We start from the raw sequence: 17,179 nt of genomic DNA, 5'->3' as shown, positions 1-17,179 counted from the left end.
CCAGAAAGCAGCCTAGGTGACACAAATGTTGGCAATACGACACTGAAGTCCTGCAAAACTACAAACATTCCCATCATCCTCAGCTGTATTTTGTGTTTACTGTTTGTTTGTTTTTTAGCAAACTCTGGAATGCTAACACATTAAACAACGGACTAAAATTACTCCCCATAAACCAGTGGCTCTTATCCTGGGTTCGATAAACACACCATTGGTGAGAGCAGAGTTCAGTGTATGGATTGTGGGTTTAAACTCATTTCAGCAGCAGATTCACGCACACGGACAGAACCAGTGATCAGCAGCGATGCTGCACTCAGCACTCCCCAAGGTGACTCCAGACAGGCACGGCCAAGGGCTTTTATTTTGAAGGAGCAGCCGGTTGATTCCTTGGGACTACTTTTAAAGAGTTCAATGAGACTAAAATAATCATTTAAGATCCGTTAATCTGTTATTTTTGCCAATTTTTAACCCCAACTGTAATAAATTTGGGTTCAATGCTTCAGAAACACTCGCGTGATAGCAGCTGAAAAATAAATATTAATGACCAGATAATTTACATATAGGCAAGATCTGTTCCCAGGTTGTTAGATGAAATCATTCACACCTTGAGGCTGTGTGGATAATTAACTTATTTGCTTGGCACCTATGAGAGACAGTAAGAATGAATAAACAACAAGAAGAATCATTTAAATTACGTTAAGTATTGCATAGATATAACATATAACTCTAGTGAAAATATAAATCAACCAACGGCACAGCTGTGAAAAGCGTTCCCCTGGATTATTAAACACAGAACAACAAGATTTCAGGTTCACCAAACACAAATGACTGAAATCACGCAACGTCTCAACTGCCCGAGATAACTCATTTAAATTGTTTTCTTTTTTTGAAAAAGAGCTAAAATTTTATATCCATGATTTCAGGAAAATCATGCTAGTGATCAATAACTTTTATTTAGTCTAATTAAATCTCATGATCTGGTTTTAATAAAGATATATGTGGAAATTCATCAGATTTTTAGCTGTTTTCACAACGTTAACCAGATTAGGACTCAAACTATTATTTTTTTTGCTGGTGCGGTTTGGCTGCATGTAAACATGACACCTGCCAATCACAGAGAAGGACTTTTTATGTGAGTAAAAGTCTGGTCCAGGAGACGGTGAGACGTCCTTGAAGACGTCCTGGAAATGCTAACGGATCCATCAGACGGTGGCAGAGGTTCTTGAATTAAAGGTCAATCATGTGGGTTTGGAACCTTGAAGGTGTCTTCATCCTGCAGAGGGACTTCTACAGAGCCTTGAAGAGACTCAGCTGGTGCTTGAGACGGAGCATTTGGGTCTGGGGAGGGTTCTGTAGGCCACCGTTGTGGTAGAACAATCCTTCAAGAGGTTCCAGGGGCTCTTGACAAGTATAAGATATTAAGATAACACACATAGGTCTCAAAGGCCTTGGATAGGAAGCTAGAAGTCAAGGGTGTTTGACAGGATCCTGGAGGTTCCAGAGGACACAGAAACGTTCTTTCAGGAGGTTCTGCAGGTCAGGGAGGATCTTTAAAGTCCTTGAAAAGCTTCCAAGTGTCCTGGATTTAAAGGTCCCATATTATGTATTTTTAACTTAATGTTATTCAGCTGCCAGATGTCCAACTAGACTGTATTCCAAATATTTTGACCTAAAGTGATCTGTGGTCCTAAATATCAGCTTTTCAAAATCGCTCATCTGAGCTACTCACAAAGCGCTTCGTTTCAGGCCTCCGGCTGCAGTATGTTAATGAGCTCCGCTGGTCCACGCCTCCTTCACCTGGGCCACGCCCCTCTGAAGTAGAGCGTTAGGCTAACGGGACACTGACCGGCATTACGTTTGTTATCATTATGGCGTTTGGAGGACCCATCGTGTCGGCGTACATCTATGACCCTGAGTCGGACCAGAAGCGGGGGCTCCTAAAGAAACACTGACTGTGCGGCTGCAGCAGGACGTTTCTGAATGGTTATTATGTATTTTATATATGTGCAGATGTGTTGACTGCTAAAAAGTTGCTGTACTTCTATAAGTGACAGTAAATTCTGATGGTGGTTCTGATAGTTATTACCATGTGGCTAATGCTAGCTTCTGGTGACCTAAGTTACTTTATTTTTATATCACATTGAATTAACCCGTTACTAAGCTGCTAAATATTTGAGGCAGTCCTCTGTGACAAGACACACGGAGCTAACACCTGCCACCACCACGCCAGGTTAATGCTGAAATGATGTAACCATATTGCAGTGATGCCTTTATCTGCTCTATTTTGAGGTGTGTTCACCTGTTGTACAGGTGTTCCTGTGGACCCTGAATGTACGCCAACAGAAGCAGAAAACTGCTGTTTGGAGATACAAGTAGCAAGCTCACAGCTAAACCACAAAGTTACATCTCTACGGTATTCAGCTACTTTTACAATTGTAAATTCAAATGACCTTTACCATGTTTTTCACTGTAGGTTAGGAGCCGTCTGCAGGAGGTTGATGAAGTTCCGTGCATGACTCAACATCCTGGGTTCCAGCCTGTGTGCCTAAACGTGTACACCCTACAAAGGGCCGGTCATGTACTGAGGGCCGAGTATGGCCCTTCACGTCTGAGACCAATACATCGGTAAGTCGTTCTTTGAAAAATGTGGGAATAAAAACAAGTTATGTCTTATCTTGCTTCATTAGGCATTCCTTCATTAATGCAGTAACATGACATATATAGGTACAACAAAGTCTAATATATTGTATTTGCGACACCTTGATTTTATCTTATCAATAGACATGTTGAATGTTGGTATTCACAATCCATTTCTGTTGACATATACAAGCATTTTACATAAAAGCATTTACATAAAACAATACAGCCAATAACAATAATGAGAACACAGGGCCATCCTGTCAGGAAATCAACAACAGTTGTAATACTCGGGATTGAAAACATTGTGAAATGAATAATTTTGTGTCCTTTTTCTGTAGATGGTGCAGACATCTGGCCTATCGCCCCTTTGTTGGCTGGTGCTGGGGCTACTTAGGGTGCAGAATCCGGGTTGTCATCCCAGCCTGTGTGGTCCTTCACATACGCCAGGAGTTTCCTGAAGACAAAGGCCACTACGCTGGATTCAGACCGAGTCTTGGTTGAACCTGGTCATGTAGCTGGCAATGACCTCCTCCTTGTCCGGAGGCTCATACTGGGCAGAGATTCTCAGGGAGAGGAATGGACAACATCTCATTTGTGTATGGCATGGGGTCCACCAAGACTTTGTCACATATGAGGTCCAACATGTCAGCTACAAAACCTGTTCAATAAAACACAAAGATAGATCTTTACTGTTATTGATATCGTTTGATTCATTTCTTTGTTTAGAAAAATTGTGTTCAAAATACATCCTGGTACTTGCTACTAATTTATTTATTTGTATGGTTACTTTTTACTGTGTTTTGTGGCGAACAACTACCAACAGAATTTCAAAACATGTTTGTTTGAAATATTAAAATATTGCAACACTAACAGAATGTTGGCTGTCTTGTGAGGTTTGACTCTGCATTGTCCCTTCAAAAGCCTTTGGAAAGTGGATCTTGTAGAGGGGTACACCAAACGTAACGAAACAAGGAGCCAAAACATTATATGACATACATCTCGCTGGAAAATTCTAATACAGAACACTTATTTTTTACTGAACTACTATCAACACGTGCATTCCCAACACCTGTAAACACAATATTTAGAAAATTAGTGTATTTAACCAATTAATTAAAACATTGTATGGAATATGACTTGTACATACCTTTACTTCAATAGTGGGAATGAAGAGTCCTGCAGGACAGCTGTGTACCAACAGTATGAGTGTCCACTGGGTCAGTTTGGCCCCCCACGTCCCTTGAGGCTGTAGGCTGAAAGGATGCACAAGGAAGAGGGACACTAATTTCAGGACACCAGTGTTCTGATTTTGGATAAGAAGGACAGACCTGTGTGCGTTGTCGCTATGACGACCAACAAACAATCGACTAACACGTGCACGCACACACAATACGAAACAAAGCACAACTCACATTTCCTCACAACATACAGTATTGTGTGTCATGTTGATCCAAATGATTGAATTGTGAAGAAATGTTTTTGAGATCCACAACAAATATAGTAAGATCTGCTTTCACCTGTGTCTAGTTGACAATGTACATAACTCAAATGCTTGTCTTACCAGCATGACCACACACCAGCTAAGGATTCCTCTGTAGTTATTGTAACCACTTGTTGAAGTCAGCAAGGACTCCTGTGTCTTATGACAGCTACAGAAATAAAACAGATAAGTAAATGATGGAGTATTAAGAAAAGCATGAATATACGAGGCATTTATTGTAAAAGCAGGAAAGTAGGTAGTGTGTTTCATTCATGCTTAATGATGATGACTACAAAGTAAATTTGCATTGACCTACTGCTAACAGTCAAATAGTTTGTGTCAGAGGTTAATCAGTCATTATTAGCCTTATGCCATTGTTTTAGTTACTAGGAAAGTTCTCAAACGCAGTCATAACTTACTTCTATAAAATTATCTACTGTATTAGAAAATTACTATTAGAAAATTAACTAGGTAATTAGATCTTTGGTCTTCATTCATTCGCTTATTCATTCATCAATTCAAGGAGACAGCAGTTTGATTATTGTCCACTTCAGTAGTTAATCCTACTCAAAACAAAACAAAAAAACATGACGAGTATTACACAGTTGTAATTAGTCAACCCCTTAATTACAAGTGTCATTAAAGAAGGACAGACCTGTGTGCGTTGTCGCTATGACGACCAACAAACAATCGACTAACACGTGCGCACACACACAATACGAAACAAAGCACAACTCCCTACGTAGCCTAGCATAAGTTGACTTTATTTATGCTGACAGATAATAGAAAAGAAAATATGACACCAACTTACTGTGCGTTTTATCTTTATACTGTAGGTCCGGCACGCACACACGTGTGGGAGCGTGCGCGCACACACAACACGCAAACTGGAAACAAAGGAGACCTCCCTACATAGCCTAGCATAGCATGACTTCATGCTAACAAACAATAAGAAAATATGAGACCAACTTGTGTGTGTTGTACCTACTGTAGGTCCAGCACGCACACACGTGATCGGGCGTGCACGCACACACACACACACACACACAATACACAAACGCGAAACAGAGGCAACTTCCCTACATAGCCTAGCATAGCATGACTTCATTCAGGCTAACAAACAATAAGAAAATAAGAACCAACTTACTGTGCGTTTTAGCTTTATACTGTAGGCCAGCACGCACACACGTGTGGGAGTGCACGCACGCAATACGCAAACGCGAAACAAAGGAGACCTCCCTACATAGCCTAGCATAGCATGACTTCATTCATGCTAACCGACAAAAAGAAAAAAGATAAAATGTGAGCCCAACTCTGGTGCGTTGTACCTACAGTAGGTACTGTAGGTTTAGCACACACACGTTGTACCTACAGTAGGTACTGTAGGTTTAGCACACACACGTTGTACCTACAGTAGGTACTGTAGGTTTAGCACACACACGTTGTACCTACAGTAGGTACTGTAGGTTTAGCACACACACGTTGTACCTACAGTAGATACTGTAGGTTTAGCACACACACGTTGTACCTACAGTAGATACTGTAGGTTTAGCACACACACGTTGTACCTACAGTAGGTACTGTAGGTTTAACACACACACGTTGTACCTACAGTAGATACTGTAGGTTTAGCACACACACGTTGTACCTACAGTAGATACTGTAGGTTTAGCACACACACGTTGGAGCGCAGACACGCAAACACGAAACAAAGCAGTACCACCTAATTAGCCAAATAGCACTGGATCACTCATGCTAACAGACAACTGCAAAACAGATAAATGTGGTGAGACTAACCTGTGGCCAGGGTGCAGTTCCTTGGTCCGGTAAGGATCAGTCTCAGGCAAAGCCCCGTCTGGACTGACCCTCATTGCTAAAACAGGCTGGAGTGAAGTGGTTCACACACAAACAAACGTGGAGGCGATGTAGCTGCACATAGCCATTAAAAATGAAATGCAACTACGCTCTCTTCTGTTCTTCATTGGATGGGATTAAAAATAAACACTGGTGTTGATTTGTACAATCAACAACTGAGCAACTACCTTGTCTCCTTGTCACAGACACCATTTCAACAGACTGCTGCCTCACGTCGGACACGAAGAACTCCGTTTTGCGGATGACCACGCCCATGGGCGTGTCAACCAGTCCATATCGTCCAATACTCTGTCCAATAGCAGAGTGCAAAGTCTGACGTCAAGGATGCCTATTCTAGCAATCGAGTCGTTCAGAGCCATGACTTCCTAAAAGTCCAAATATCTCTTGATGCAGGAAGTGTTTGTTTACCAGATTCTAGGAGTTGGTCGGGTTAGGGAGGACCACTATGTATATGTAAAGACCTGAAAAGTGTGATTTTCATAATAGGGCCCCTTTAAAGTAGTTCTCCGAACTAGACTCTGATTGGTCTATCGTTCACAGAGGAGCGAGCTGATTGGCTGTCCTGGACACGAACAAGGAAGTGAGCTTCAGAGGAAGTGCTCGTAGTTATTGGTGAGTTATCAAAACAATTTAGATATAATGTCGTAAAAATGATTACAAGCAGTGATGGTACATTTTAAATCACACAGACATTCGGTCGCAGGTAACGGAGGTGAATTTAGACGATTTAAAACTTTTCTGTGAGCTTTTTCCGGGGGTTAGCTTGTAGCTCCATTCAGCTAAAATGAAGGGAAAGGTGTACAAAACTGTGGTGAGACCAGCGATGTTGTTTGGTCTAGAGACAGTGTCACTGAGGAAAAGACAGGAGACAGAGCTGGAGGTAGCAGAGATGAAGATGCTGAGGTTCTCTCTCGGAGTGACCAGGAAGGATAGGATCAGGAATGAGTGCATCAGAGGGACAGCACATGTTAGAGGTTTTGGAGATAAAGTCAGAGAGGCCAGACTGAGATGGTTTGGACATGTCCAGAGGAGAGATAGTGAATATATTGGTAGAAGGATGCTGAGTTTTGAACTGCCAGGCAGGAGGCCTAGAGGAAGACCAAAGAGGAGGTTTATGGATGTAATGAGGGAAGACATGAAGGTAGTTGGTGTGAGAGAAGAGGATTCAAAGGACAGGGCTAGATGGAGGAAATTGATTCGCTGTGGCGACTCCTGAAGGGAAAAGCCGAAAGGAAAAGAAGAAGCTTGTAGCTCCATTCCGCTATGCTATTGTTGTGACCAGAGCTCTGCTCAGCTGTTTCACTGCTTTGACTGCTTCTTCACTAGCAGACTTCGCCAAGCTGTTCAAACACATCATCTCTAAACACTGCGTGTAGAAGATGGAGGGGGAGGGGGGGTACCCCACAGGGGCGAGGAGAAGGGGTTCTGGAGGAAGTCACCGAGGAAAAGGAATGTGGCGGAGAGGTGGAAAGAGGAAAGAGGAGGAGGAGGAAAAGGAGGTGGGGCACGAGGTTCTCAAGTCAGATGAGAAGCAGGAGGGACGTGGAGAAGATGACGCCCCCCAAACGGTGGAACCGCTGAAGCGGATGGACGGCGGGACGACGTGGAGCTGTCTTCAGAGAGGGGCAACTACTGCTGCCTGATCTGTGGCTGGAAAACCAAACTGAAAGGTAGTGGGGTGGGTCTGTCACACAGGAAACACTCGAAAACCCGGCATTTTTTGTGTTAATGTGTTAAAATTTTTAGAGATTCAGTGTCAGAGAAACATCCTTTCCTTTTCAAAACCTTTTCAAGCTGCATTACCCACAATGCAGCTTGAAATGTTTGGTCAATGATATTTAGATGGTATATCAGGTGCAACTTATTTTCAGGCAGTTCCAGTTGTGGTTTCAGTGATCCCTGCGCGTGTCCTTGCAGGTTTTGCCATCAGCCATGTGGTGGGCTGTCTCGACGTGGAGCGTCCGTACTCCTGCAAGGACTGCCAGTGCTCCTTCTTCCTGCCCAGCCGGCTGCAGCAGCACATCAGCACGGCTAACCGGCCTGCACGCTACGCCCCTTCTGCTGCTGCTTCAGGTCCCACTACCTGGGAGGCTTCAGGAGGCACAGCGGCCGGTGCAACCCCCGCGTGGGCCCAGACCTGGACCAGCTTCAGGACCAGCTCCGGTCAGGAGGCGAAACGGAGAAGAAGGTGGTGAGGAAAAGGAGAAGAGTAAAGGTGATAAAGGAAGAAGAGGAAGCATTTGTATTGTGAAAAGGTACTTCCTGTTTCTGTGTTTTGATCATGTGACAGTAAACAGTGAGTCTGCAATGATATTTGTTATTTATTTACCCAAAACATATAAAACAAACCATCCAATCACATCGGTGACAACACATCCTCCACAACAGGAGACATAAATCCACTTTATGTGACAAACACAAGTTTAGGAAACAACGTGAGGCGCTGAGTAACCCAGCAAATATTTGAACTTCCTCCTGACTTCCTCTAGATTATTACCACTTCCCATTTGAGAAAAAATTGTTCTTCAGAAATAAAGAACACATCCTTTGAAATACCCTGGAAATAACAAAACCACAACTGCTGAACTTTTTTTCCACTGCAGGAAGTCAGATTCAAAGGGGAGCGATCATCTCTGATGCTCAGATTAACACTGGATGGCATCTGTGACATCACAAGTAGTGTAATCATGGTTTTGTGGCTGCATCAGCCACCGCTGCCGCCAGATGAGCTTCATTAGCCTCGCTGGAAGATGCGTGAGGCTGAACCCAAGGCACAGAGGCGCTTTGAGATAAACTTGAAATCTGTAATTACAAGTACAGCCAGCAATGTCGATCAAATTATTTTTGTAAGTCGATGATTTAAATCTCTGAGGGTCTGTACGGCCAACACAAGCTGTACTGGCAGGCTGTGTCAAGCCTGACAGACGAACCCTCGGGCTGAAGAGGCAGCTGGACAGTCAGAGCGTGACTAAATCAAACTGCAAACGGGAGAAAAAGGTTTTAGATCGTTTGGTTCCTGCAGTGGAAGAGAGGAACCCTCGCATTGTTAAAACTCTTCTATAAAAAAATATCAGATCCACATCATGATAAACATTGTACAGTAAACTCCTGATTGGCGCACAAGACGTACACTCGACACAACTTCCTGTACATCTACACTCGCAACAAGGCACACGTTCTGTCGCTCAGTCGATAACGTTTGAACCAAAACAGAACATGGATGTCTGAACTCATCCAACAGGTTCATATATAAAGATATTTTCTAGAAAACTTCACATTTCTTTGTCTGACCGCTGGAAGTCGACTTAGTGCTGTCCCATGTATGGCTCTGGTTGGTACTACCTGTCCCAGAATCCCCTGCTGCTCCTAGTGAAACCTTAACCAAGTCCAGCTGGTTTCCTTGACAATGTGGCAGTAGGGCTTTGCTGGCGATTGGGAGGGGTCAGAGGTCACATGTGTGGAGGCTACCACACTCCCTCCAAGGCAGCCATGTTAATTTCTTCGAGATCGCCGAAGTCGTCTCCGTCTCCATCGCTGTCATCTTCTCCATACTCGCCGTCGTCCTCGTGGTCGTCGAAGCCAGAGGTGAAGCTGTCCGACGTATTCTGCTGCGGGAGGTGTTGAGATGCCAGAGGAGCGTGAGATCTTCAGGACTTCAAATCCTTACAGCTGTCGTGTATGTGTGTGTGTGTGTGTGTGTGTGTGTGTTAACGCTAAGTTTACCATTGGAACCATGGGCTTTCTGAAGGGAGGGCAGATCATGTAGAAACGAGGGATGGCCACGTTGAAAACCTCCTCCTTATTGGCTGCAAGGCAAACAAACGTGTGAGCTGTGCTGGTTGTTGAAATGTGGAAATCAGCCCCCCATCCAGAACGTGACGTCACCTAGCCTGTGGAAGGTGTAGTGTCCCTCCATGAACTCTGAGGGGGTGGAGAAGGTGATGCAGCTGGAGTACTCGTGAACCATTCCAGGTGTCATAACAGGAAACTCTCCTGCGCACAGAGACAAGAACTGAGTGGGCGCTCCTGAGCCGTTCTCAGCCGAACCACTCAGGTGGTCATGTGATCGTGAACGCCGTACCGACCACGCTGGGCCCCTGAACATTGCTGTGGGAGGCGGTGATTTTCCAGTAGCAGCTGTCGAGCTGACAGGCGGCTTCGGGGGACGCGCTGCTCGACATCTCTATTCTGAAATACGTTAAAACCCGTTAAAAATAGCAGGAGGGAAATGCGACGGATGAGGATGAACGCTCAAGACGGGGGCGGTACCTGATGCGGTAGGTGAAGAAGAAGTGTGGTGGATTGACGGAGGAAAGCTCTGGCAAGAAGGAGGTAGAAACGGAGACTGTGATGTCACCGGTGGTCACCACACAGCTCTTGTCGTGAACATACCTGCAGACGCGTCAAAGAGGAGATCGTTTAGGAGAACGTACATCCCATCAGGACAGAACCTCCCAGTCCAGTCATGTTTGTTATTTACCTGAAGATCTGGTCTCTGATGATGGGATATTCTCCTGTGACCACGTTGTTGACGTAGGTCGTGAACCACTCTGAGAAACGGGAGCCTGAACACACATTCAGGGAAATGTCCTGGATGAAGCATCACTTCTGCAGACAACTATCTGATTCTCACGTCTCTCTGCCATCGAACAGATGAGTGGACACACCTGTGATGAACATGTTAATGGCTGAAGGATTCTGAGGCGTCTGATCCTACAACACAAAAACAGGTCACATGATTTTTCAGACTTCGAGCACAGAGTCCGCTTTGAAAAATATTTTTCTATCGTCAAATGAAATCAGCTCTCAGAACTTGATGAGACACAGTCACTAGCTTTGATTGATTAACTTAAACAAAGCCTTATTTCATCTTTCTGCCATTTATTTTCAAAGGCTCCCAGACAGGAAGGTACTGACGGGACAGGGGTAGAAGCACTCGAACATCTTGCGTCCCTCTGCCGACTCCAGAGCCATAAACTGGCTGAGCCCGGTGTGGAAGCAGAACGTGAGCGGTAGGCAGCATTTCATCCCCTTCCTCTGCTGGAAGCCCCCGGCCGCCGTCTCCACGTCCAGCAGCACCTCTGAGCGGTAGTGGTTCAACAGGGACATGCTGCCCATCAGCCTGAGGGGGCGCAGAGACAGGAAGGAGTCAGACAGGTCAACGCCATCAGGGAAGGAGTCAGACAGACGGGTCAACGCCATCAGGGAAGGTGATCAGACGGATACCCACCCTGGGATCACTAACTTCTGCCCGTTGTGGATGCGGAAGGAGCAGCGGTAGTCATCTGGAAGTCTGCAGCTGATCTGGGCCTCAATATCGTTAAGCTCCACCTCTGTGGCACCGTCTGACAGAGAAGATATACTTTATTTATCCCAAACTGGGAAATTTAGACGTTACAGTAGCAGGACAGAATTATTACAGAAAATATACATTGAGGAAAAGGAAGATAGGGAAAGATAGTAATAATATTAATAACACTAAAAAATATCAACAATATTAACACTATTAACACTAATAATAATAAGAATACCGCGGTACACTGGCGTCGTGCCCGGAGTGTCCCCCGCCTCACGCCCTGAGACTGCCAGGATAGGCACTGGCTACCCCGCGACCTACGTTAGCGGATTGAGCGGGTTGGAAAATGACTGAATGAATGAATGAATAATAAGAATAACAACAACAACAGTATCCAAGCATGGTATGCGTTTAGTCATAAATAAATGTGGCACTCTGTGGCCATACACAGGACCTAGTGAAGCCATATCTAAACATCAGACTGGTGGTGGGACTCTAGCTGATATTTTTCGAGCTGTTTTGTAGCGCGATGGCTTGTGGCAGGAATGACTTCCTGTACCTTTCTGTTCGACAGCGGAGCTGTAGTAGTCTATTGGAGAATGAGTTCCGCTGTCTGTCCAGAGTGTGGTGGAGAGGGTGAGCGGGGTTATCCATGATGGACAAAAGTTTGTTAAGAGCCCTCCTCTCCACCACGGCCTCCACAGTGTCCAGACTACAGCCAATCACAGAGCCAGCCTTCTTTATTAGCTTATTAAGTCTGTTGGTATCACTGGCTCCGATGCTGCTCCCCCAACAGACCACGGCAAAGAAGAGTACACTGGCCACAACAGACTGGTAGAAGATCTCCAACATCTTGCTGCATATATTGAAGGATCTTAGCTTCCTCAAGAAATAACGTCTGCTCATCCCCTTCTTGTAGACAACATCGCCGTTGGATATCCAGTCCAGTCTGTTACAGATCTTCACACCCAGGTACTTAGAGTCCTCCACCTCCTCTAAAGCCTCTCCGAGGATGTGGATCGGTTGTGGCGTGCTCACCTTCTTCCTGAAATCGATCACCATCTCTCTGGTCTTGCTAACATTCAGCCTCAGGTGATTGGCTCCAGCCCACTCCACAAAGTCGTCCACCACAGCCCTGTACTCCCCCTCCCTCCCCTCACTTATACACCCAACAACTGCCGAGTCATCCGAGAACTTTTGTAGGTGTTATGACCCGAAGTTGTACTGAAAATCATTTGTGTACAGTGTGAAGAGTAAGGGGGACAGCACAGTCCCCTGAGGGGCTCCTGCATCGCTGACCACCGAGGACAAACTGTGGCCTATCTGTCAGGTAGTCACCGATCCAGGAAATGGTGGAGGTGTCGACAATAATCCCCCGCAGCTTCTCACCCAGCAGCCTTGGCTGAATGGTGTTGAAAGCACTGGAGAAATCAAAGAAGGTGATTCTCTCAGGCAACTTTTATTTATATAGAGCTGAATCATATCAGAACACATTTCAAAGCGCTTTACAGATAGAAAGCCAACAATGCCCTCCGGAGCAAGTATAAGCAACGATGGCTTGGAAAAACTCCCTCATTGAGAAAGAAACTCCAGGCAGGACCCAGGCTCTGGAGACTTATCGTTCCTGGTGGGACAGTCCACATATTGATGGAATGTGGGCAGCAATCGGTCCAGGGTGACATGGTTGAAGTCACCTATGATCACTATTAAGGCGTTCGGGTGCTGGGTCGGCACCCTGGCAACAGTGGAGGTGATGTCACATGCCATTGGTGCGTCAGCTGATGGGGCGATGTAGGTTGGAAATATAACAGCGGACATGAACTCTCGAGTCCAGAGGCAGATAATATGGCCGCATTCCCACAGCAAGCAGCTCGATGTCCGGGCTGCAGAGACATTCCTTCACGTGCAAGTGTCCCGGATTGCAACACTTCTCCCTAACATTGTAATCCCTCCTCCTTTCTTCTAGCCGCTACTACTAATGTCTCTGTCCGCGCGAACAAGACTGAAGCCGGGTACCACCATGCTATTGTCTGGGATGTGTGAGTGCAGCCATGTCCCCGTGAAACACATTGCGCTACACTCACGATACTCCCGCTGGGTTTTAACCAGCGCGGCGAGCTCGTCCGCCTTACTCCCCAGAGACCTCACGTTCCCCTTAATAATGAAACCTCATCTTCTTCGCCTTCAGCTTTGCCCCAGCTCTGCGGCCCTGACGGCTTTTTCTCAGCTGCTCCGGGATGTTGGGCCCAGCTGCGCGCAGCGCGATCAGGTGATGGTGAGTGTAAACAATGCGCTCTCCAGTTGCCATGGATACCACGCTGACAAAAATGTAGGGGATATGTCCAGAAAAAGTTTTAAAAGGATAAGAAAGTCGTTACCAATCTGATTGGCAACAACAGGTAGTAAAAAACAAAGGTGAAAGGACAAAATTCAAAGAGAAAGGATACAAAAACAAAGAAACACACAGGAACTACTGTAACAGTCGCCACTTAGCACGGCGACTCAAACAAATTAAAATTAAATGAAAGCTGTGGGTGAGTAAATGATGAGTTTTCTTTTTGGGGGGGATTAGTTCCTTCAGAGCAGGTGCTGACTGATGTTGGTCGTCACCTTTGAGCGACGCGATCATGTGTGGACACTTCTGCTGCAGGAAGCTCTTCAGCTGCTCCCAGGCTGTCTTCAGCTCCGGGTAGTACTGAATGTAGCGGCCCAGGTCCATGTAGTACTGTTTGAACAGGTAGTACCAGGAAACACCATTCTTCTGTCGGTCCGCCCTGAAGTCACACAAACACATTCAGTCACGGTTCAGCAACAGACAGCACCAGCACACAGCCAACCATACAAGTCTGATCTGAGGTTAAAATGAATGAGGTGGAACACACAAGGCCGAGAGCATTTCATCTTTTAGAGGGGTGCATTTACAAAAAAAAACAATTTAAATTTTAAATTTTTGAACACAAACTAAATTATATTAAGAAGCCACACAGCTAGTGGGTACTCACTCCGTCAGCAGCCAGTGTTTGGAGCAGAGGCTTTTCCACAGTGGGTTGTCTTTGGATAACTCATTCAACCTCCTGTTGACAGAACTACAACTAGAAGAAATAAAAGACAGAAACAAAAGCTTTAACCTCACAACCATGAATCCATCACATTAAATAAAAAAACACATCTGGGCTTTGATTGCTCACACTTTAAAAGACTTTTTCACAGCAGTAATGACACATTCTCCAAACGGACTTCATAACAGTGATAGACACAACAACTGAGCCCACCTGAGTCTCAGTTAAATCCTGTCTGGGCTTGCGCTAGCCATTCGCCACTTCGCCATAGGCAAATTAAATTCCAAATTGGCTACAAGGTTTTTAGACTGTGTAGCTACAGTGGCGTTCTTATTTTTACGGAAAAAGGCTAAAACGTACAACTTTTTTGCTCGCTAACGGCGCTCGCTATTTCCGCTAGCGAACGGCGCCAGCGCCACTATTTCAGCATGCCGACGGAATTTAGCCGAAGCATGCCGACGGAAATAGCCAAAGTGACCCGAACGCTCCCGATCATTAAATATGCACTCGGGTCACGACCTCCTTTCGTCCAATGAAAAACAAAAATATTGTTTATTTACAAGCTGAACACGCAAATTGGTGTAAGACAAGGCGAGGACGATCGATCAAAAGAATCCAGTGTTTTCTGTTAAAATCCTCTTTAATAAACAAATGGTGAATGCTGAGAGGGGGTAGGAGGGGTGACAGACCGATCAGAAGGTAAATTAATTATCAATACTTGTCTTAGACTTTTGTTCCCTATGACCGGCAGGAATAACCAGCGATGCATATAAATGTGTATTCACCTCGCTTGATATTTTTCATGCCTTTTTAAATTGAAATAAAAAATCATGTTATTGAATTTAAAATAAATAAATAAATAAACTATGGCATAACAATGGTGTTGGTGGTGGTCAACGTTATAGTCTAAGTAAAACACAAGTAAACATTGAGTAATATTTGTATGACTGTATCTTCACATAGTGAATGGAAGTTTTCAATTGTTGAATCTCACATTTATACCTTCATAAAGTAGGACAGAAATAAAGTTAGTTCAGCTTGAACTGTTGACTTTAGTGTATTTTTGTAGGTAAACTGAACAGATGATTTTGCCCTCAGACTGCAGGAAAACAACCCCATTTTCTAAAAAATTTCCCGGGCTCCGCGATGAATGTTGGTTGTCCGCCCGTGCGCCACTGTCTTGGACACAGAGTGCGGCTTTTTGTGGCTGGCTCAAATTTTTTACACTGAGCCACAGTGGCTTAGTCATATTAGCTCCTAGTGCAAGCCCAGCCTGTGATGGTATGAAAAAAGTCTGTTGGGTAACCAGCAAGTTAAAAAAACACCCCAGGAAAGAAATGCATTATTTCTCTACCGCTGAGAGGAATATCTGCTGTTTTATGTCAGATTATAATCTATTTCTGGCTGCAGTGATCGAACATCGAACATCTGAACTCCGTGTGAACGCACTCCATGCTAAAAAATATATAAACAGTTAGCATGCAGCTAACTAGCACCAGCCGTGAAAACGAGCTGGAATAAACTAATAACACACTTCTCTTCCGGAATCTGTTAGAAACGATCAGAAACTATAAACTACTGTTAGCATGGTTTGCTAGGCTAGTGTGTGAAGCAGACTGGAATGAATGTACGTCAAACTTGTTTTATAATTTTTTTCCTGACATGGACTTATTTTTTCTCACAGAACAAATTTAAAAATATTGTAATTCATTTTTAAACTTTTTATTTTTTTTTTAACATTTTTTACTGTCACACAACATCTTCTCCTCTGACTTGAACTCCAGCTGCTGCTAACCGGATCGCGACCAGCAGCTATTTTACTTGTGTTTGTTTACAAAGACATCTGTTGACTGCCGGTCGGTGCTTTCCGGTCTGCAGCGACGCGGTTGTGCTGTTAGACACTCACTGGACCAGGTCCTTGAAGCTCAGGTAGGAAAAAATGTGAAGCAGGGGGTCTGAAGGAAGCTGATCCATCCGTAACTCCGCGGGAGATGCCATCTTTAGCTACAAGTGCTCAGCCTTCTTCCTTGTTGGTGCTGGAAAGTGAAAAACAACGCGTATCGTTGCTGCCCCCTACTGGACAGAAAACATAATACAGACGTACCTCGGTACTCGACCATAATCCGTTCTGAGGTGGTGGTTGAGCACCGATTTGTTCTAACAACGAAACCAATTTTCCCATAAGAAATAATGGAAAGTATTTTTAATCCGTTCTTACCATTAAGAAAAATACCTAAAATATTATAAGAACGTGTATCTAAACAACAATGAAGACGTAAATGTGCACAAGCAGTACATGATAAAGATAAATAAAGCATTATAAACCATTTTGTATAATTTACTTACGTTTTGGAGAGTGGTTGATGACGCTAGGTAATGCGCCTTCAGGGGTTTTCTCCCTTCTCTCTTCCGTGGAGGTGAATCTGGCTGGGCAGTAGCCTTCCTCTTTTCTTTAATATTTATTATTTATTATTTATTATATTATATTAATACACCACTTTATGCAATTTCCTCCGGGATTAATAAAGTATCTATCTATCTATCTATCTATCTATCTATCTATCTATCTATCTATCTATCTATCTATCTATCTATCTATCTATCTATCTATCTATCTATCTATCTATCTATCTATCTATCTATCTATCTATCTATCTATCTATCTATCTATCTATCTATCTATCTATCTAATAAGGAACCCTTTCCATTGTCAGTTGCTTCTGCTTCAAGATAGTGGAAATGGTTGACTTTGCCATTTCGTACTGCGACGCGAGGTCGGACACTCGTACACCACTTTCATATTTTGGTATAATTTCCGTACGTCTTTGCGTA

General features: G+C 44.3%; 1 protein-coding gene and 1 long non-coding RNA gene across 2 annotated transcripts; both read right to left on the bottom strand.

Moving 5' to 3' along the window:
- Positions 1-2,696: 2,696 nt before the first annotated feature.
- Positions 2,697-6,184, bottom strand: LOC137591585 (uncharacterized). The gene is made up of 4 exons (XR_011034669.1): positions 5,915-6,184; positions 4,199-4,286; positions 3,785-3,890; positions 2,697-3,295 (listed from the first exon to the last, which is right to left on the bottom strand). It is a non-coding gene; the product is annotated as an uncharacterized lncRNA (long non-coding RNA).
- A 3,272-nt stretch (positions 6,185-9,456) lies between these two features.
- LOC137591555 (F-box only protein 3-like) lies at positions 9,457-16,345 on the bottom strand. Its single transcript, XM_068309631.1, has 12 exons — positions 16,254-16,345; positions 14,291-14,380; positions 13,899-14,062; positions 11,223-11,337; positions 10,910-11,114; positions 10,660-10,705; positions 10,473-10,557; positions 10,262-10,384; positions 10,074-10,180; positions 9,878-9,985; positions 9,716-9,798; positions 9,457-9,600 (listed from the first exon to the last, which is right to left on the bottom strand). Exons 1-12 carry the CDS (start codon positions 16,343-16,345, stop codon positions 9,457-9,459), a joined length of 1,362 nt encoding a protein of 453 aa, XP_068165732.1.
- Positions 16,346-17,179: the final 834 nt, after the last annotated feature.

This window comes from Antennarius striatus, chromosome 24 (genome assembly GCF_040054535.1).
Source record: "Antennarius striatus isolate MH-2024 chromosome 24, ASM4005453v1, whole genome shotgun sequence".
Classification (NCBI taxonomy): Eukaryota; Metazoa; Chordata; class Actinopteri; order Lophiiformes; family Antennariidae; genus Antennarius; species Antennarius striatus.
The sequence above is the reverse complement of the archived record's forward strand: the minus strand, read 5'-3'. Positions and strand labels throughout refer to the sequence as shown.